Source organism: Saimiri boliviensis, chromosome 2, assembly GCF_048565385.1.
Source record: "Saimiri boliviensis isolate mSaiBol1 chromosome 2, mSaiBol1.pri, whole genome shotgun sequence".
In the NCBI taxonomy this organism is placed as follows: domain Eukaryota; kingdom Metazoa; phylum Chordata; class Mammalia; order Primates; family Cebidae; genus Saimiri; species Saimiri boliviensis.
The window spans coordinates 7,509,938-7,532,504 of record NC_133450.1 but is presented as its reverse complement, the minus strand read 5'-3'; the positions used below and the strand labels follow the sequence as shown (position 1 = coordinate 7,532,504).

At 39.6% G+C, this 22,567-nt stretch overlaps 1 protein-coding gene across 1 annotated transcript in view; it reads left to right on the top strand.

Annotated features, from left to right (window-relative positions):
• THSD4 (thrombospondin type 1 domain containing 4) overlaps positions 1–22,567 on the top strand; it is a 669,073-nt gene that overhangs the window by 40,247 nt on the left and 606,259 nt on the right. The window contains exon 3 of the mRNA XM_039469071.2: positions 481–550. Within this exon, the coding sequence (XP_039325005.2) occupies positions 481–550 (70 nt within the window). The remainder of the gene's footprint in view (positions 1–480; positions 551–22,567) is intronic.

Here is a 22,567-nt window from a genome sequence, read left to right as displayed (position 1 = left end):
ATGGTTCCCAGGAAAGCGTGAGCTGTAAGGAGAGGAACTTCCCTGGCAGGATCCAGGCCCACACTTTTTCCTGACCTTACTACCTTGAAAGACCACATGTACACTACACTAGCACTCTCTGTTAGGCATGGCGCATCATCTTATTCCCCTAAACCTCTAAGCCAGTTTCTGTTGTTATCCTGATTTTTCAGGGGAGGAGACTGAGACTTAGAGAGGTTAAAGCTATGACCTACAACCCCTGCTGGTAAGCAGGAAGGCTGGGCTGTAATCCCACATTTGCCCCATGCCATGCCTTGCCACAGCACCATGCTGCCTCCCTCCTGTGGGGCCGTCCCTGTGTGTCTTCACTGGGTCACGTCCCAGGGCCTGGGTTGGGCTGTTCTCCCCCATCCACTGAAGAGATGGTGATGCTGCCTTCCACTGGGTGCTGCTGCCTGGAACATACTCACCGTCCTGCCTGTTGCTATTTTTCCCTTTCAGTGTCCTGGGTTCCCTCTTGCTGCTTGGATTCCAGTTCGTCTGCCCACAGCCCTCCACTCAACACAGAAAGGTAAGACAGGGCCGTCCAGAGTTTTCCTTCTCTGCCTGAGGGGCTAGGGTCACTCTGGTCACTGCCGTGAACTTTGTTCTATTTGGAGGTGAGTCACCCTCAATCCTGAAAGGAAGCATCATTTACAGAATATGGAGTGTACTATTCTGTTTCCACATTGCTGTAAGGAAATACCTGAGACTGTGAAATTTATAAAGAGGTTTTATTGGCACGCAGTTCCACAGGCTGTACGGGAAGCATGATGCTGGTCATCTGCGTGGCTTCTGGGGAGGCCTCAGGAAACTTACAAATATGGTGGAAGACAAAGGGGGAGCAGCACTTCACATGGCTAGAGAAGAAGTAAGAGAGAGAATGGGGAGGTGCCATGCACTTTTAAACAACCAGATCTCATGAGAACTCATTATCACCTTGACTGCACCAAGGGGGATGGTGTTAAACCATGAGAAACCATCCCTATGATCCAATCACCTTCCACCAGGCCCTGCCTCCAGTATTGGAGATTACAATTTGACATGAGATTTGGGTGGGGACACAGATCCGAACCATATCATGGAGCTTAAAACATGAAGCCTGGAGTCGGTCTCTGATCTGAGAGCAGTGCCAACTTTGCAACACGTGTTCTCTAGAATGGACAGTTGAGAGGTCAGTGAGAGTAACCTACAAAGGCATGCACTTAAGGAACCCCTTGGAATGGAGGAGACCAGTAGGAAGCATTGACCCTCTTTTGGGGCACCTTCAAGGGCAGGGAGAGACCTGCAGCTGTAGCTATGGCTGTTGCTATGCAAGAGAACCCCCAACAGGGAGTCATGATCTTCAGTAGAGAGGCACAGCCACTGCCAACTGATGGCCAGGCAGGGACGGAACTGAGAAATAAGAACCTGGCCTTCTAGCCAGGCAGTGGCTCACCCTGTAATCCCAAGACTTTGGGAGGCCAAGGCAGGTGTTTCACCTGAGGTCAGGAGTTCGAGACCATCCTGGCCAAAATGGTGAAACCCCATTTCTACTAAAAATACAAAAAAGTAGCCAGGCATGGTGGCATGCGCCTGTAGTCCTAGCTACTCAGGAGGCTGAGGCAGGAGAATCACTTGAACCTGGGAGGCGGATGTTGCAGTAAGCTGAGATTTTGCCACTGCACTCCAGCCTGGGAGAGAGAGGGAGACTGTCTCAAAAAAAAAAAAAAAAAAAAAAGGAAGCCTGGTATTCTCTTTCCTCTCATCCCTCATCTCCTATTGGTGACTCCCTTTGGCCAAACCAACCAGAAGACAGAAGACAAGAAGGCCTTGATGCAGTCCCCAAAGGCCAGCCTTCTGGGCCACAAGACTGGGTGGAGAAGGGTAGACAGCATTTCAAAGAGCGAACTGACAGTATTCAGTATGCTTCCCTTCAGGCTTTGTGCGTTTTATAGTAAATGAGCCATTCACCATTGCCTGAACAAGCCTAATGCTGCCCTGCAACTGAGCAGGCACTTGATCAATGTTTCCTTATGCATGATAGGACTCTTAGAAAGTCCCTAGAAGCCCTTTCTGCTACCTAGGAGCTCCTCCTGTCTACCTGGAATGAAATTCAGACTCCTGAGAAGAGATGAGTTATTTGTATCTAAGTGTGACCAAGGGGGTTGGCACCTTTCCTGAGAGAGGATTTTCGTAGGGGAAATTTGGGACAGAAGGGGACCAAGAAAAGTGAGTATGTGCATGAATTGGCTAGATATGACCCTTCTTGGGAGCAGTTCTTCGTGTTCTTATCTGATTATGGTCTAATTTATTTTATGTTTCGGCTCTGTTTTTCTGGGTCAGGTATAAACCTCTAGTGTACTGTATCTCCCACTAGGATGTCAGCTCCATGAAAGTAGGAACTGGTCTTGTTCGTGGCTCTATTCCCAGCTCCTGGAATAGAGCCTGGCATGTTGGAGGTGCTCAGTAAAATCCCTGTTGAATGACTAACTGACTGATGGAAAACCTGGTCAAGGTCTAAGCATCATTTCATTGGATTCGCCTGGAAATTTGCACCCCTCCCCCCCCACTCCATTACATCATCTCCATAATACCAGGACTCAGAAAGGACAACTGTCTACTTTTATTATTAAGTTATATTATTTATTAATGTTTAGAATTATCGGGGTTGTTAATCCTAACAGTTGAATCAATTTACCATGTTCCTCTTGTGGTTTTTGCTCAAATAGAGTATCAACTGAAAAGACTTTATAAATGATCAATTTACTTTGCTGGTGGGTCTCTTGTACTTTTTCAAGTTAAACTTAATGATATGTGCCTAACCTAAACAAAAGGTCTCCAGATCAGTACCACTCTCATCTTTCTTTAAGCATTTGCTCTGAGAAATGGGGGAAAAAAGATTTATGAGTTACTTTATTATTAAATTTTTTAAAATTGACAAGCAGTAATTGTACCTATTTATGAATACAATTTGATGTTTCAATACATATGTATTATATAATGATCAAATCACAGTATTTAGCATTCCAGTCATCTCAGGCATTTGTCATTTTTTTTTTTGTGGTGAGAACATTCAAAAGCCTCTTTTCTAGCTACTTTGTCATATATAATACCTTACAGTTAACCATCATCAGCCTACTGTGTAATAGAACACCAGAACTTATTCCCCGTTTTTGGTAACTTGTACCCATGGACCATCCTCTCCCCATTCTCTGCTCTCTTCTTTCCCTTCTCCTCAGTCTCTGGTAACCACTGTTCTCCTTTCTGCTTCTATGATAACAACTCTTTTTTTTTTCTTCCCGATTCTGCATATGAGTGAGATCTGTGGTATTTGTCTTTCTGTATCCGGCTTATTTCACTGAACATAATAACCCCCAGGTCCATCCATGTTACCTCAAATGACAACATTTCATTCTTTTAATGGCCAAATGGTATTTCCATTGTGTATATACACACCACATTTTCTTTTCTGTTCATTCGTTGTTGGACACTTGGGCTGAATCCATACCTTGGCCATTGTGAATAGTGCTGCAATGAACATAGGAGTGCAGATGTTTCTTGAACATTCTGATTTCATTTCCTTTGGATATATATGAAGTAGTGGGATTGCTGGATCCTATGGTGATTCTATTTTTAGTTTATGAAGGAGCCTCCAAATGTTGTCCATGGTGGCTGTACTAATTTAAAGTCCCGCCAACAGTACGTAAGTGTTCACTTTTCTCTACATCCTTACCAACACTTGTTTTCTTTTGTCTTTTTGATAATAGCTATACTAAATGGAGGAGGTGGTATCTCACTGTGGTTTGGATTTGCATTTCCCTGATTAGTAGTGATGTTGACAATTTCAAAATATTTTTTTTTGGCCATTTGTATGTCTTCTTTTGATAAATGTCTGTTCAGATCATTTGCCCGTTTAATCAGATTGTTGAGTTGCTTTTTTCTTTTTTGATGTTGAGTTATTTAAGTTTCTTATATATTCTGGATATTAACCCCCTGTGAGATGCATAGTTTGCAAATATTTTCTCCGATTCTGTATGTTGTGTCTTCTGTTTATTGTGGAAATTTACACTCCCTCACTTCACTGTTTCCGTTGCTGTAGCAGAAGCAAAGTTTGATGTGATTCCATTGATTTATCTTTGCTTTTGTTTCCTGTGCTTTTGAGGTCTTACTTCTAAAATCCTTGCTAGCCCAATGTCATAAAGCATTTCTCTTATATTTTATTCTAGTAGTTTCATAATTTGGGGTTTTATATTTGAATCTTTAATCCATTTTTAGTTGATTTTGGTAGTTTGGGGTCTAGTCTCATTCATCTCAGGTGGATGTATAATTTTCCCAGATTGTTTATTGAAGAGACTGTCTTTTCCTCAATAAGTGTTCCTGGCACCTTTGTTGAAAGTCAGGTGGTATGTGAATTTATTTCTGGGCTCTCTATTCTGTTCCATTGGCTTATGTGTCTGTTTTATGCCGGTAACATGCTGCTTTGGTTACTATAGCTGTGTAGTATATTTTGAAGTCAGGTAGTATGATGCCTCCGGCTTTGCTTTTTTTTGCTCAGGATTACTGTGGCTATTTGGGGTCTTTTGTGGTTCCATAAGAATTTTAGGATTTAAAAAAAAAATTTCTATGAATAATGTCATTATTATTTTGACAAGAACTGCATGAAATCTGTAAATTGCTTTGTCTTGTATGGCCATTTTAACAATATTAATCCTTTTAATCTATGAACATGGGGTATTATTCTATTGTTTTTAAATTTTTCAATGCAGAGATCTTTTACTTCCTTGGTAAAGTTCATTCCTAGGTATCTTATTTGTGTGTGTGTGTACTATTGTAAATGGAATTATTTTCTTAATTTCTTTTTCGGATAGTTTGCAATTAGCATATAGAAATGCTACTGATTTTTGTATCGTCTGACGTTACTGAATTTGTTTATTCTAAGCATTTTTTGGTGGAGTCTTTAGGGTTTTCTGTATATAAGATAATGTTTACAAACAGGGACAATTTGATTTCCTGCTTTCCAATTTAGTTACCCTTCATTTCTTTCTCTTGCCTGATTGCTCTGGCTAAGACTTCCAGGAATTCCAATGTTGATTAGGGTGGTGAAGGTGGGCACCTTTATCTTGTTCTTGTTCTTTTTCGTGGAGGAAAAGGTGAAAGCTTTGCTCAGTATAATGTCAGTATAATTTATACTATTCAGTATACATTATTCAGTATTATGTTAGCTGTGGCTTTGTCATATATGACCTTTATTATGTTACGGTATATACCTTCTATACTTAATTTATTGACAGTTTTTTATCATGAAGGAATGTTGAATTTTGTCAGTTGCTTTTTCTGCCTGTTTTGAAATGATCATACAGTTTTGTCTTTCTTTTTGTTCATGTAGTGTGTCACATGTATTGATTTGCATATATTGAACCATCCTTCCATCCCTAGGATGAATCCCATTTGATCTTAGTGAATAATCTTCTTAATATGCTATTGAACTCAGTTTGCTAGTGTCTTGTTGAGAATTTTTGCATCTATGTTCATCAGGAATATTGGCCCATAGTTTTCTTCTTTTGTTGTATCCCTGTCTGATTTTGAAATCAGGATAATGCTGGTCTTGTAAAATGAGTTTGGAAGTGTTCCCCCTGCTTCAATTTTCTGGAGTAGTTTGAAGAGAGTTGGTATTGGTTCTTCTTCAAATTTTTTTGTAGAATACAGCACTGAAGCCATCTGGTCCTGGGCTTTATTTTGATGAGATACTTTTTATTACTGATTCAACTTCCTTGTATGCTATTGATCTCTTCAAATTTCCTATTTTTTCATAATTTAATCTTGATAGGTTGTATATGTCCAGGAATGTACCCATTTCTTCTGTGTTCTCAAATTTATTGGTATATGGTTTTTCATAATAGTCTCTATGTTATCAGTTGTCCTATCTCCTTTTTGATGCCTGATTTTATTTTAGTCTTTTATCTTTTTTCCTTAGTGTACCTAAGGTTTGTCAATTCTGTTTGCTTTTCAAAACACAAACTATTTTATTGATCTTTAAAAGTTTTTTAGTCTCTTTTTTAAAAATTTCTACTCTGAGCTTTATTATTTCCTTCCTTCTACCAATTTTGGGTTTAGTTTGTTCTTGAGATTCATGGTTAGATTGTTTATTAGAAATCTTTCTTCTTTTTTGAGGTAGGAGTTATAGGAGGTAATAGAGAAAAGCACCAGAAAAACCTATTAACCATTCTTGCCTGTCTTAAGGAATTTTAAAATTTCCCTTTTAATTTCTTCATCGACCTATTGATTATTTAGGAGCATGTTGTTTAATGTCCATGTATTTGTAAGGTTTCCAAAGCTTTTCTTGTTGATTTCTCGTTTTATGCCATCATGGTATGAATATATACATGTTACACTATTTTTTAAAATTTGTAAAGACTTGTTTTGTGGCCTGACATATGATCTAACCTGGGGAATGTTCCATGTGCAATTGAGAAGAAGGTGTATTCTGCATCTCTTGGATGGAATGCTCCATAATTATCTGTTAGGTCGTTTGGTCTATGATACGGTATAAGTCCATCTTTTCTTTGTTGATTGTCTGTCTGCCTAGGTGATCTGTCTGTTGTTGAAAGTGGGGTGTTGAAGTCCCTTCTACTATTGTATTGCAGTCTATCTCTAATACTGATATAATAATATTTGCTTTATATATTTTGATGCTCCAGTATTGGATGCATATATTTTTATAATTATTGTATCCTTTTATGGAAGTGATCCCTTTATCATTACCTAATGACCTTCTTTTTACAGTTTTGCATTTAAAGTCTGTTTGATCTGATGTAAGAATGGCTGCTCCTGTCTGCCTTTGGTTTCCATTTGCATAGAGTATATTTTTCTACCTCTTCACTTTCAGACTGTGTTTATCTTTAATGGCATGGTGACTTTCTTTCAGGTAGCATATAGTTGGATCTTTTTTTTAAAAAAAATCCATTCAGCCACTCTATTTTTTAAAATTAAAGCATTTAATCCATTTACATTCAAGGCTATTATTGATAGGTAAGATTTTCTGCCATTCTGTTAATTGTTTCCTGGTTATATTGCAGATCCTTTGTTTCTTTCTTCCTCGCTTGTTTACATGTGTGGTTTAGTGGTTTTCTGTGGTGCTAAGCTTTGTTTCTTTTCTTGTGTTTATTTGTGTATCTGTTGTAAAATTTCTTTCTTCGTGGTTACCATGGGGCTAACATAAACAGTCTTATAGTTCTAATAGACAGTTTCAAGCTGATAACAACTTTAGTTGCATTAAAGTACTTTACATTTTTCCTCCACCCCTGGTTTGTGTTTTGGTTGCCTTACATCTGTATCTTTTGTATGTTCCTCAGCCACTATTTGTAGTTGATGTTTTTTGGTTTTTGGCTTTAAACCTTCATACTAGAGAATTGGAAGATTTACATAATACCATTACAACACTAGGGTATTCAGAGTATGTTTATGGATTTACCTAGACTGGTTTTATGTTTTCACATGTTTTCATGATAGTAATTATTGTCTTTCTGTTTCCAGCTGTAGCAATTCCATAAGCATTTCTTGTAAGGCTATTATAGTAGTGATGAATTCTCTCAGTTTTTGCTTGTCTGGGAAAGTTTTTATTTCTTCTTCATTTCTGAAAAACAGCTTTGCTAGAAACAGTATTCTTTCTTGATTAACAGCTTTTTCTTCTTTCAGCACTTTGAATATATCATCTAATTTTCTCCTGGCCTGTAAGGTTTCTGCTAAAAATTTTTGCTGGTAGTCTAACAGAGATACTCTTATATGTAACTTGACGTTTTTCTCTTGAAGCTTTTAGAAGCTATGTCTTTGACTTTTGGCAGTTCGTTTATAATGTGCCTCAGAGAGGTTTCTTTTTGGGTTGAATCTCACTAAGGACTTTCGACATTCCTGAATCTAGATGTCCGTATCTCTTCCAAGACTTAGGAAGTTTTGTTGTTGTTTTAAATAGATTTCCTGTGCCTTTCTCCATTTCTTCTCCTTCTGAAGTCCTATAATGAAAATATTTGTTCCCGTAATGGTGTTCCAGAAGAAGACTCATGTGTTTTCTTTGTTCTTTCTAATTCTTATTACTTTTTTCCCTTCTGATTGGGTTATTTCAAAAGGCTTGCCTTCAAGTTCAGAAATTATTTATTCTGTTTGATCTAGTCTGTTGTTGAAGCTCTTGTTTGATCTTCTCTGTTGCTGAAGAATTTTAATTGTATTTTTTAATTGATTCATTGAATTCATTAGCTTTAAAATTTGTTTGCTTCTTTTTTATGTATCTATCTATTGAATTTCTAATTAGGCTCATGAATTGTTTTCCTGATTTCATTGACTTGCTTGTCTGTATTCTTTTATATTTTATAGAGTTTCCTTAAGATCATTATTTTGAATTGCTTTTTGGGCATTTCATAAATATCCTTTTCTTTGGAGTCAATTAATGAAGATTTATTATGCTCCTTTAGGGGTATAATATTTCTTTTTCTTTTTTCTTTCTTTCTTTCTTTCTTTCTTTCTTTTTTTTTTTTTTTTTTGAGACGGAGTTTTATTCTTGTTACCCAGGCTGGAGTGCAATGGCGCGATCTTGGCTCACTGCAACCTCTGCCTCTTGGGTTCAAGCAATTCTCCTGCCTTAGTCTCCTGAGTAGCTGGGACTACAGGCACATGCCACCATGCCCAGCTAATTTTTTGTATTTTTAGTAGAGACGGGGTTTCACCATGTTTACCAGGATAGTCTGCATCTCTTGACCTCATGATCCACCCACCTCGGCCTCCCAAGGGGTATAATATTTCTTTGCTTTTTAATGTTTCTTATGTCCCTATGTTGATGTCTGTGCATATAGTAAAACAGTCATTTTTGTAATTTTATGGATTTGCTTTCATATGAAGAGCCTTTTTATTGTAGATGGATCCTGGGGTGTTGGTCAGGAATGGTATGTTGACTGGTTAGGGTGGACTCAGTAACATGGTCTCTCTACAGATTCTTCAACTGTAATCCTCACCTTGATGTCTGCAATTGTCTCAATGGCCTAGGCTGCAGGAATTTGTGATGGCAGTGGTACGGGTTTGCTGGTAGTAGGGATGCCAGGTTGGTTGTCAGGCTAAGCATGTGTGAGTGTGGTGGGCCAGCAGGCTGTTTGGTGGGCTTTCCAGGAAGGTAGAGCCACTGCTTCACTGGCTGTTGAATTGTGGTGTGGTGTGCTGTGTGGCTGCGTGGGGCTCTTTCTGGGCTACCTCCAGTCAGGGTGTCAGGCCAAAGGTGTTGGGGGTGGAGTGAGGCTGAGTGGTTATGTGGTGCTCTCTCTGTGGGGAGAGGGAGGTGAGACATCTCTAGGCTAGCTATTGGACCAGAGGTGGCTGGCAGCTGTGCCAGGATCTCACCAGTGGGGTAGAGCCACTTTCAGGCTACCTGTTATGATGGGTATGAGAACACATGAGCTGGGTGACTTCACAGGGCTTCCCCACTGTGAAGATTTGCTTGTTTCCCTGGGGAATAGGGTACCTCATGAATTCAGATGTTGTGGTCTTGGTTGTTCCTTTGGGCCTAGGCTCTGGGAAGCTGGGATATTGGTGCTGTGTGCACTCTTATGAATGTGGTGGAATGACGGTGGAACCTCAGAGATGGAGGGGATTGGTGGCTACTGACGCCCAACACAAGATGCACTCCAGGTGTGGGTCAAGTTTCAAGACGGCACCATACTGTAGCAGCTTAGGCCATGAGGATTGGGGTGCCAAAATGGTTCCTGCTCTGGGGCAGTATAGCCACATGAACCCCCACACTGTCCACATTGGATTCTGTTCCTGTGAGGACTGGGAGACCCTTTTGTAGCAGTGACTGTTCATGTGAATAAGATGACAAGGGCAAAGAACTCCAGCTTACTTTTTTCCCCATGGGAAGAAGTTTCCCTGGCTCTGAGCTGATCCTGGTGGGGGATAGCATGTGGCAGAGGGAGGGTGCCTCACTTCCCTCTCTGTGGTGCTATCCTGGGCTTCTGTGCTCTACAGAAATTTTCTTGCTCCCCTGGTGCTTTCTAGTATACTTCATCAATAACTCCAGTCAAAGTATAGCTTATTGTTTTGGTACCTTTTTGTGTTAGGCAACTCTGGTTGGCCATCATGCTGACATCACTCTATAAGTTATTCTGGAATGTTTAATTCAAAAACTGAGCAAAAAGTATCACATCTTGGGATATGGTACCTCCTTGTCAAAATATTATTAAGAACTTTGTAGTAGAAAGATAGATTAAACTTTTTTTTCAGAATCATATAGAGATTACTATATGGAGAGACTATACATTTTAGAATAGTTTTTGAATATAATAAATATGTATATTTATCATACTGGCCACCAAAATCATTGCTATTCACTCAAGACAAGAAAGGATTCACTACTTTCCTTAGTGGTGGGTTTCTTTTTCATGGTTTATCTGAGCTTTGTGGAACTGTGCCTGTCATCCTGGTTATGTGCTCAAAAACTTGGCAGCACAAGCAGTACTAGCAGCAGTAGCATCCATTTATTCCTGCAAGATGTGAAATGAGGAAATCCTGATTAAAACAGGAGTCAAAATGTTTTTAAATAAAAGGTTGTTGTGAATATTTTAGGCTTCCTGCACTATAAAGTCTGTCACATTTCTTCAACTCTGCTTTTGCAGCACAAAGGCAGCCATAGACAATGTGTAAGCAAATAGGCTGTGTTCCAATAAAACTTTATTGACAAAAACAGGTGGTGAGCTAGATTTGGCCCATGGGACACAGTTTGCCAATTCTTGTTCTAAAGTCAGGATAGAAAGACGTTAACTGCAGGTATATGTATTTTGGAATTTGAAGTTGGAAATTATCTGCTTCTGGGATGTTAAGGAACACAGAAGATTTGGGGAAAAGGTATTTTTTTCATCAAAGCATAAGACTTAGGATTGTGATCAAATTGTTTTCATTACTTAGATAAATCATAATTGAATTTTTGCTGACCTGTTGTTTTGTGGCAATATCTACTCCCAATCTTTAGCGGAGAGCTGGGGCATAAAGAGTTAGAAACCATTTATGGTAAATTCTTAAGGGACAACATTATTAATTTGTGTACACTGTAGTTTAGTATGTATATGAAAACTGCTACTAAAAGACATCTCTTTTTTTCTCAATACAATGGTGTGTCCAACTTTAGCATATGGAAGCATTTGTACAGTGTAAGTTATTCTGAGGAAAAGACATAATTTGTAAATGCTGTCAAGTAAACTATGCATTTCCAAATGCTGCTCAAGTGACTTGATACATCTCTGCAAAAACTGTCCCATCACAATTCAGGAAAAGAGGACCCCAGTGCAGAGTTTAAGTAGCTCTTTCCAGATGTTTCTGCCCAGAAGTCATCCTCATGTTCCTGCAATATGAACAGTATCACAAAGAATTGTTCAACTTTCATTCTTGGTAATTAATTAAAGATACTTGGCAAATGACTATATTTTCAAAACTTTCTGTGGCTTCATTTGTGGATAAAGTGCAACCAAGAGTAGGAAAAAACTTGAGCAAGACTTTAATAAAACAATAAGTTATTAGCAAGGGAAAATATGTAGACTGTGTAGAATGCTTTAAAATTAATGAAACTGTTCTACTGTCTGCCCAGCAGACACTCCATGAAAAAGTTGTTTTACAAGTCATAATATGTATGGTCAACATACTGTATGCAGGAAAGATTGTGAGACATTGCATTTTTTAGCTCAGTGTTTGAAAAACCATATATACACCTTAACCACAACTGCTCAAACTTTTTTTAAGTTAACTTTTTAGATTAAAAATACTTATGTTTATCATAAAGAATTTAGAAACAATGAAAACTAGAAGAAGGGAATAAAAACTCATTGTTATGGCCACCAGCCAAGAGGAACTGCTCTTTAACCTGTTATTTATAGAAACTCTAAGAGAACAGAGATACTGCAGAATGAAGTAAGGGTGAGGTAAAATATCTGTCTTGCTAACTGATAAGCAAGTCACAATGCAAACAGCAGAGGATCTCGTGATGGGTTACAGGCACAATTAATGCAGTAGGATGTGCAACCAGTGACTTCAGATTGCCCCTTGACAGTGTCTTGCAGTTGGATATTGAACAGAAAGTCTATAGAAGGGAAAAAAATTTATGTTATATAAAACTCAAATTATTGCTGCTGTATTCAATAAGAAGAAAGAAAAAAACAGTAATTGCTTCCAGAGGAAAATGTGAGAATAGCTTCATAATTTGAGGTAGGCAAAGGTTTCTTAAACAAGACACAAAAATCAGTAACCATAAAAGAATTGTACTACATTAGAGCTGAGGATGTTTAAAAATTGAAACATCATAAAAAGAGTGAAAAGATAAACTATGGACAGAGTAAAGACATTTACAATATATTTGATAAAAGACTTTTATTCAGAATATGTAAAGAACACCTACAGATCATTAAGAAAAAGTTAAGCCATTCAATTTAAATGGCTTAAACAGACAGTTCATATGAGAGGACATCCAAATGGCTGACAAGCATATGAAAAAGTAGTCAATCAGAATCATTAGTCCATAGGTAAATACAGATTAAAATCTCAGTGTGACACTACCAGAATGGCTAAAATGAAAAATACTACTAAGTGTTGGTGAGGATAGGGAGCAACTGGAACTTTCATACACTGCTGGTAGGAGTTTAAACACTAAACCACTTTGAAAAACTGTCAGTGTATCTTAAAGCTAAACATAGCCTATTCTGTGATCTGGCTACTATATTCCCAAGTATTTACCCAAGATAAATACGGACATATATCCACCAAAACACATAGATAATAATGTTCATAGTAGTTTCATTTATAACTGTAAATAGTCCAAAAGTCCATCAGTAAGAGAATGGAGAAATAAATAATAGTATATTTATACAAGAGAACACCAAACAACAATAAAGAAAAAATAACTTGTTTCTAGCCAAGATGGAGCAACAGGGATTGGATTTACCCCTTTTTTTGAAACAACAAAATAGCCAAGATGGAGCAACAGGGATAAGATTTACACTCTCAGTTGAAACAACCAAAAATACCCAGATAACATATATGGAATAATGTTTTTCAAAACCCTCGACTTTAGACAACAAAAGAGTTATCACTCAGAGATAGGAAATAAATGAATTGAGCCATAAAATGTCCCCAGCTTACTGCCTTAAGAGTTTTCTGGTCTTGGTACCAGGAGGGGTACGCTAGGCAGAACCTGTTAGACATCTTGAGTTAAGGAGATATAGACTTAAGAGTCCAGCAAGATGGCTGGGCATGGTGGTTCAAGCATGTAATCCAAACAGTTTTGGAGGCCAAGGCAAGCAGATCACCTGAAGTCAGGAGTTCAAGACCAGCCTAGCCAAATGGTGAAATCCCATCTCTACCAAAAATAAAAAATGTAGCCCGGTATGATGGCAAGTGCCTGTAATTGCAGCTCAGGAGGCTGAGGTGGGAGAATTGCTTGAACCTGTAGGCAGAGGTTGCAGTGAGCTGAGATTGTGCCACTGAACTCCAGCCTGGGCAACAGAGACTTTGTCTCAGCAATACAACAAAAAACGTATCCACCACCATCAAGTAGGCTTTATTCCTAGGATGTAAGGCTGGTTTAACATATGAAAATCAATAAACATAATTAATCACATAAACAACCAATGACAAAAACCACATGAATATTTCAATAGATGCAGAAAAGACCTTTGACAAAATTCAACAGCCTTCATGCTAAAAACTCTCAACAAACTAGGTATTCATGAAATGTATCCAAAATAATAAGAACTATTTATGACAAACCCAGAGCCAATATCATACTGAATGGGCAAAAACTGGAAGCATTCCCTTTCAAAACTGGCACAAGACAATAATGTCCTCTGTCACCACTGCTATTCAACATAGTATTGGAAGTTCTGGCCAGGAGAATCAGGCAAGAGAAAGAAATGAAAGGTATTCAAATAGGAAAAGAGAGGAAGTCAAATTGCCTCTGTTTGCAGATGACATGATTGGATATTTAGAAAACCCATAATCTCAGCTGCAAATCTCCTTAAGCTGATAAGCAACTTCAGCAAAGTCTCAGGATACAAGATCAATGTGCAAAATCACAAGTATTCCTATACACTAATAACAGACAGAGAGCCTAATCATGGGTGAACTCCCATTCACAATTGCTACAAAGAGAATAAAATACCTGGGAATACAACTTACAAGGGATGTGAAGGACCTCTTCAAGGAGAATTACGAACCACTGCTCAAGGAAATAAGAGAGGACACAAACAAATGGAAAAACATCCCATGCTAACAGATAGGAAGAACCAACATCGTGAAAATGGCCACGATGGTAAGGGAAGAAATGAGGATTACCAATGGGTTTACAAAAACTTTTGGGTGATGGATATGTACATAATCTCATTGCGGTGGTGGTTTCATGGGTGAAAACATATGAGAAAACTTATCAAATTGTACACTTCAAATATATATAATTTATACCTCAATGAAACTGTTAAAAATGAACTACTGATATAAACAACAACTGAAATAAGTTCATAGTCATTATACTGACAATAAGAAGCCAGGTACAAAAGTATGTACAGCATCATTCCATGTATATTTAGTTCAAGAATAGACAAAGATAGTTTTTGATGAAAATAAAATTGATAGTTTTTGGCGAAAATAAAATCAGAATAGTGGACACCAACAGGTGGTGAGGGTGGCTCTTGGGAGCATGAGGGAACCTTCCAGGTTGTTGGAAATATTCTAAATCTTGGCAAGGGTGGGGATTACATGGGTCTTAAAAGTATAAGAATTCATACATTTACAGTGAGCATACTTTATGTACTTTATTTATTTATACCTCAGTTTAAAAAAAAAGAGGAGGAAAATAAGAAGACAATGCAGTGAATCAAATGCCAGCACTGAAATGGCAATTAAAGTCTCTGGAACAGCGTGAGATTGTCCCTTGGGAGTGACCAGAAAACAAAGATGCTCTTCAAAAAATAGCATAACGCATGCTCTCATTTGAGAGTGTCCAGTCCAGAACCCATGCAGAATTGGAAGCTGATTCTAAAGCAGGCACTGTGTCTCTTCCAGCTGGTGTTTGTCAAACCTTCTGTTTCTAATGGTATAAATATAACTGACTGCTGCTGAAAAATTAAGAGCATTTCTACTTATGAAAAAAATGAAGAAATTGGAGTAAAAAGACCTTATTAAGAAAAGAATTTCAGTGTTCACTAATTCATGCTGTTCTAAATTTCTTGGATTCAGAGTCAACAGCAGAAAAACCTAATTTGCTTCTATTAAAAATGGAGCAATAAGCTTAAAACTTTGTGTTTGTGTTTGGAAAAACCCTTTGCAATGTTGCAGAAGGAGAACATCCTCAGGCTTTTAGTTTGGGAATAATGGTACAGTCCTGGCAGCTTAGCCTCTTCTTTGTTGAGGGCCAGGATTCCCCTTCAAACCTCTGACTTCTTTCTGAGTATGCTGTACCCGTGTGAGTCAGAGGCATAGCATGGAACATAGAAGGAACATCTCTATCAATGTTTATGGACATCTCCACCGTGGACAGAGTTCCTCTTTGCCATCTCCAGCTTTGGCTGACTTGACTTTAATTGTTATTTCATCATTCTCCCAACTAGTGATATCTACCAACTCTCTCCTGTGGAGGAGGCTTGGTCCCGGCCATCCTAGTGTTAACCTGGTGGCAAGAAGACCAGAAAGAAGCGATAATCATTTCTCTTCCTTCAAGGCAGATCTGCCTGGCTCCTATTGTTAACTCTTGCTTCCTTTACTTCCCTCCATATCTAGATTGTGAAAGGAGTTGTTCTCTGATGACCTAAATTTATTAGTGCCTGAACAAACTCTACTCTGATACCTGTATCTTATTATTATTATTTTTAATATATATATTTTATTGTGTTTTAGGTTTTGGGGTACATGTGAAGAAAATGCAGGATTGTTGTATAGGTACATACATGGCAGTGTGGTTTGCTGCCTTCCTCCCTATCACCTATATCTGGCATTTCCCCCCATGTTATCCCTCCCCAACTCCCCACCCACTGCTGCCCCTACCCTAGTTCCCTGCACAGACCCCAGTGTGTGATGCTCCCCTCCCTGTGTCCATGTGTTCTCATTGTTCAACACTTGCCTATGAGTGAGAACACGCGGTGTTTGATTTTCTGTTCTTGTGTCAGTTTGCTGAGATTTATGATTTCCAGGTTCATCCACATCCCTACAAAGGACATGAACTCATTGTTTTTTATGGCTGCATAGTATTCCATGGTGTGTATGTACCACATTTTCCCTGTCCAGTCTATCATCAATGGGCACGTATCTTAAATGATTTATCTACAGCAGAGTTCCCCAGCCTTGAAACTGTTGGTTTTGTGGACCAGATAATTATTTCTTATGGAATTGTCATGTGAACTGTTAGAATTTTAGCTAATTTTAACTACAAATAAAGAAATGAAATTGAGACCTAACAAAATCTTGGGTCACAGATTCTGTTTGCAGAAGATGCTGAGAGACCATCAGAGGAAGCAGACACTGGGGATCATGTAAGCTGGAGACAAGGGGAAAACTGGGGCTACCAGCCCCCATTTTATGTGGCAAAAATGATATACATTAACTTTTGAGTCTTCCTGCTCTATGACACTCTCTGCCCTTATTTCTTAAGAACTCTTTTTGGTACTTAATCACTACTAAGTTTAGGAGCAACAAAACCTTTGTTTTTCTATATGTGAATATTTCTTTTGTTCTAGGGTTTGCCTGCTTCACAGAACCCCACACAATCTGACAGTATAAATTCCTTCCTCTGGAAGTTTGTCATTCCATTTATAGCAATATTGAAAAATAAATACGTTATAAATTTGTTATTAATGTTTGAACAAAGTCTGCTCTGATACCCATATCTTAAATGTGGGCTTCTTATAAAGAAACCCAATTTTACAGAGTAGATATTTTTGTGTATTTCAACCATAACAAAGTGACTTTAGGACTATAAATGGTCCTAAGAAAAATGAGTATTTTATGTACTTTAATTTTTTTTTTCTCAAAATTTCCATTCCCTCCCACACTTATACACATAAAACCCAAACCATAAAATGGTATTTTTAAAATAACTTCTGAATTCCCCACTATGTTTTGTTTCCAGGCCAGATTACAGTTAAAACAAAGTTTTGACAGACAGCATAACTTATCACTTAGGCCACAAATCTTAGTCTTTAGTCAACAAAATGAATCATAGGACAGTCATCTGGGCATTGTCTTTGTATGTTAGTGGTCTGTCTTCTCCTCCCTGTGATGATGTGATCTGATTTTTGATGATGTAGGAATTTGGCAAGTGGAACCTTCCCGTGTCAGCTGTCTTCCTTCCCTACCAATGATGCACACTCCTTGTTTAGTTTGGAGAAATAGAGCAGAAGTCAATGCACTTTTGTTCCTAATTGTACTCTCTTTGTATTTTTTAATACATTTGATGCATGCTTTTGCTTATAGCCATGTCCATTGATTTTTCACCATTAACTCATCAAACGTATCAAGTGCCTACCACATGAACTTGGACTCTATTAGTCTGTTCTCAGGCTACTAATGAAGACATACCTGAGACTGGGTAATTTATAAAGGAAAGATGTTTAATTGACTCACAGTTCCACGTGGCTAGGGAGGCCTCACAACCGTGGCGGAAGGTGAAGCAGGAGCAAAGGCATGCCTTACATGGTGGCAGGCAAGAGAGAGTTTGTGTAGGGGAACTCCCGTTTATAAAACCATCAGATCTTGTGAGACTTACTCACTACCATGAGAACAGTATGGGGCAGACTGCCCCATGATTCAGTTATCTCCATGACACGTGGGAATTATGAAAGCTACAATTCAAGATGAGACTTGGATGGGGACACAGCCAAACCATAGCAGACTCTGAAGTCGGATTGCCTGGTTAACACTCCAGTCCTGCTGCTTAGTAATTCTGGACCTTGGGCAAAGTCTGGTGCCTCAGTTTCCTCAGCTGTAAAATGAGGGTGATAATAGTACCTATCACATAAGTTGTCTTGAGGATGGCATGAGTTACAGATAAGAGGTTTAGAATATTGTCTGACTCATAGTAAATACTGTGTAGGTGGTGTTGTTACTATTTGTTACTGTGACAAATGCCAGGCACCTAAATTTCCCTAAGACCAACCTCTTTAAAGCTGGGTACCCAAACATGTTTCTTTTCAAGGCACTTTCTTTCTAATGTCATGGGTGCTATCTACCCAGGCCTGATTTTTCTACATCAGAGTTCCTCAGCCTTGAAACTGTTTGTTTTGTGGGCCACATAATTATTTCTTGTGGGATTGTCCTGTGAGCTGTTAGAATTTTAGCAGCATCCGTGATCTCTACCCACAAGATGCCAGTAAGAAACTCTCCAGTTGTGACAAGCTAAAAATGTCCCAGACTTTGGCTCATGTTCCCCTGGGCACAAAATTGCCCACAATTTTGAGAACCACCTATTTAAACTGGTAAATCCTCCTGCAGGGGCAGCATTATGGCTGCCCCCTGCATTCTAAGGCAGCTGCTGGTTATATGTTGTCATCTTCTCCCTGGGCTTGTTCTTGAGGAATCAGCTTAGATCTGCCTCTTAAACCACACATTTGGAGACACAGGGTCATTTCTGCTGTTACATTGAGGTCTCTGTAATTGGAGGGGCTCCTTAAAGTATTCTCCTCCTTCTCAGTCTCTTGGGCTTCTTCGGACTTCTGATGGGGGCTGCTATTGAAGGCAAACCTCCCGGCCCTTGTAGCTTAAGGAATTTGCTGCTTGTCACCGTGGAGAAGAAGCAGGTGTCCCAAAATCTCACACTTAGGAAACCTTGCTGTGTGAGATGAGGCAGCAGGGTCCTTGGTTCAGGTTCTCCATGCCCCGTGCCCTTGTTAAGAGTGACACAGATGGTTAATGTTGATCGAATTCACACCATGTCCCAGTCCCTGAGCTAAGCACTTTATAAGGATTGACCTGTTAACTTTTCATATTTGCCAACTAAGGCAGACATTTTTATCTCAATTTCATGGATGAGGAGACCTCGGCCTAGAGACATTAAATCCACCACTACCAAGTGGCAGAAGCATGGATTTAAACCCAGGAGTCTGGCTGCAAAGTTATGAACCCCAGTGATGTACATCCTCCCATCTGCTCTCATCAAGGCATCATCTCCCTTGGTCTCTAGAAAGCGGTGGCTTGCTCCTTTGAATGTCCCCTGTTTGTGCTCTAGTTACATTGAGGCTCCTACGTTCCATCATGGTCATATACAACTGTCCTTCATTAGATTTGCCTCACGCTGACCTGAAATGTCATGGGAGTAGTTTCATTTTGTTGTTTTGTTTTGTTTTTGTTTTCATGGTAGTTATTGTCACTGAGACCCACCCAGTCCCCAAACCCAATTTTTGGCTCTCCCTATGCTGAACACTAAACCCATTTCTTCCCTGCCTTTAGGATGACCTTGAGCTTCTGCTAACTGATAAGTCTCCATGGGGTGTAAACCAGCCTTTTAAATTGCATTAAAACCTTTGAGCTAAGCCCATTGGCCACAGAGTTTACCTTGCTGCCACCAGGTTTTCTTCCCTACATTTCCCTAAGAGCAACCTCTTTAAAACCATTAATTCTCTAAGCAAAAAGCGATCCCCCCACTTTTTTTTTTGAGACGGAGTCTTGTTCTGTCACCTAGGCTGGAGTGCAGAGGCATGATCTTGGCTCACTGCAACCTCCACATCCTGGGTTCAAGCCATTCTCCTGCCTCAGCCTCCCCAGTAGCTGGGATTATAAGGCATGCACCACCAAGCCCAGCTAATTTTTGTATTTTTAGTAGAGATGGGGTTTCACCATGTTGGTTAGGCTGGTGAAGTGGTCACTTTTAATACACGTTCAGGTCCATCCCAGATAAAAGACTCCATATAAGCCAAATATAAAGATCTCAGGGTGGAAAAAGAGTTATACCTAATTTAAAGGTCCTTTACTGGAATTTTATGGTGTTGGATATTGTTCAAAATATGTTGGCCATTGGAAAGTGGGGTATCTTTTTCCTCCTGTGACATTGGTAGTTTATGCTAACAGGTTATGATTATGACCATAAATCCATGCATTACCTGATTGCTCTTTGGCCTACCTTGCTTTCATTCTGCTGAGGCCACATGGATCTGCTTTAATTTTTCACTTTACAACAGTGGCTTTGAGAGCATTGTCCTGACGGTGAAAAAATAACAACAGCATCTATAGAAAGCTCTCAGAGAAAATGAAGGCCATAAAATGTCAAAGTACACATGAATTATGTAGAATCTTTGTCTGAGAATATTTCTGAACAGCATGAGAATATCCCTTTCTCTTCCTTTATTTTCTTCCTGTGCCTTTCACAGGGAAGACATGTCACATAGACACACAGACTCACAGGAGGAGGGCTTATTGTTTAATATGGATTTATTCATTGATTCAAATAATGTGGGAGGTTTATTGAACACCTACTGTGTGCTGGGTGCTGGAGATATGCTGCTGGTGTGCCTGCCCCTCCCTGGAAGAGCCCAGAGGCTAATGGAAGAGATAAGAATAAACAAGAGCAGTGCAGTTAGGAGGTGATTGCAATGGTTAAAGTCTGGCCAGAGTTTGGGATCACAGAGGAGAGTGAGAAGAAGACGGAGACAACCAACATGTATTAAATACTCTCTTTATGCCAGGCACTGTGCTTTTTACACATTATCTGTTTTTGAATCCTGAACAACTTTGTGTAGTAGAAGCTACTGTTGTCCCCTTTATACAAAGGAAGAAATAGAGACTCAAAGAGAAGATTTCTAAGCTGAATCTTAAAAGCCAAGTAAGAACTGTCCAGGGACAATTAAAAAAAATAAATAAGTAAGATGCAATGGAGGGATAAAAGGAATTATCCCGAGGGAAAAAGAAAGAGGCCATGATTCAGGGATGAGGGAATAGCAAATACAAAGACACGGAGCAAATGGATGAGATGAACTTTGTGTGCCAGGGTGGCAGTGGGAGCCGCGGCAGCTGAACCTCATTTATACAACCTGGTCCTGCCCAGGGTTCCGGGATTTCAACCATGTGACCTGTTGTCATGGAAGAGGAACCTGTGTTTCTCAACGCCCAACTTCAGTTCTCCTTGCCTCTCAAGTGGCAGAGCCACTTAACTAGGTAATGCTCCCATGTGATTGGGATGAATAATTCAACCTTGAAGTGGTTGTTCCAGTGACTCTGAGATTAAACTCAACAGCTGGGCCTCTCTGGGAAAGTAACCAGGGCTGGCAGGATCCACAAGGATACTGAGTTCTTAGTCTTCCAAGCTGGACTTCTAGGGGTCTTGAGCAAGTCACTTAACCTTCTGTGACATTTGCTTTGTCCTGTGGAGGCCCTGAAAGCTAAGACAATGTCTGGTTCAAGTTCACGGAGCCTAGTACATGATAATCCGTAAAATAGGCATACCAGTTCTTATTGCAAGGCATTTCGGCTAATTATGATATTTCCAATGAAAGCCTCTAAACTCCTCAGTGAGAGGTAAGGAATAAATAGTCCCCCTTCTCAAGTTTCCATGATTAACTAGTCATCATTGATTGAGGCCTTTATATATTCATTGTACTACGAAACCCATCTTGGCTTCTGCTTCATGCAGTTTTAGTTTGCAGTGGGTGGGTACCAATGAGAGCGAACCAGAGGTAGAATTTTTTTCCATACATGGGGCATGCCTAGTGGAAAAGCAGCCCTTTCAGCAGAGGAAGGCGGGTCGAATGTGCAGCAGGACAGAAAAGCCCAGATCCCTGATTGTGCCCATTGTTCAATGACTGCTCCTTTGCGAGGGCTGATCCCTGACATTGAATGGCGGGAGGGTGATGACTGCATTGAAATATCTGCTAATAGGCAAAGCCCTCCCTTCCTCACACCCTTTCTCCTCCGTTAAAGACTTTCTGGAAAACAGAGCAAAAACAATGCTGCAACCCCAAGGGTTGATGAGAATTGCGTTCTCCCTGCAGCTTCTATTACCCTCGTGCCTTTGTCTCCGTGGACTTGGTGAAGGGTATAGCTGTCAGGTGTCTCTCCTCCCTGGTGCAGAGTAATCTGGACTGATTGACTTGTCCATTGTCCTAACTCTGGAGCTAAAAACAAAACAGGAAAAGCTGCTTGGTGAGGGTGATGAGGAACTTGGTGGCCAAATGCTGTTGCTTTCCAGGCATTGGACACAAGGCTCATTCTCTCTGAGAAACTTACATCCAAAGGCAGTGACTTTGAAAGGACCATGGCTGTGGAATTAGAGACAGATGCGTAGCTGGCCATGAGTAGATATTAAATTGTATTAAACTATGCAAACCGCATTTCTCATGCAAGACTTGTTTCAACCTTACATCAGCCCCTGAGCTACATTTGCATTTCTATAGAGAACGAAATAAAAGCAGCATGTCACTTACTCATTTCTATTCATAACTGTGAGCTGTTATTCTAGCTCTCATCTACCCTACACGGCACTGCCAGATTAATCTTCCTAAACCTCCATCAACAGCGAGCTTAGTTCCCAGCATTTCACTTTATCAGCTCGTGTTTATAAGACCCAGGTGCT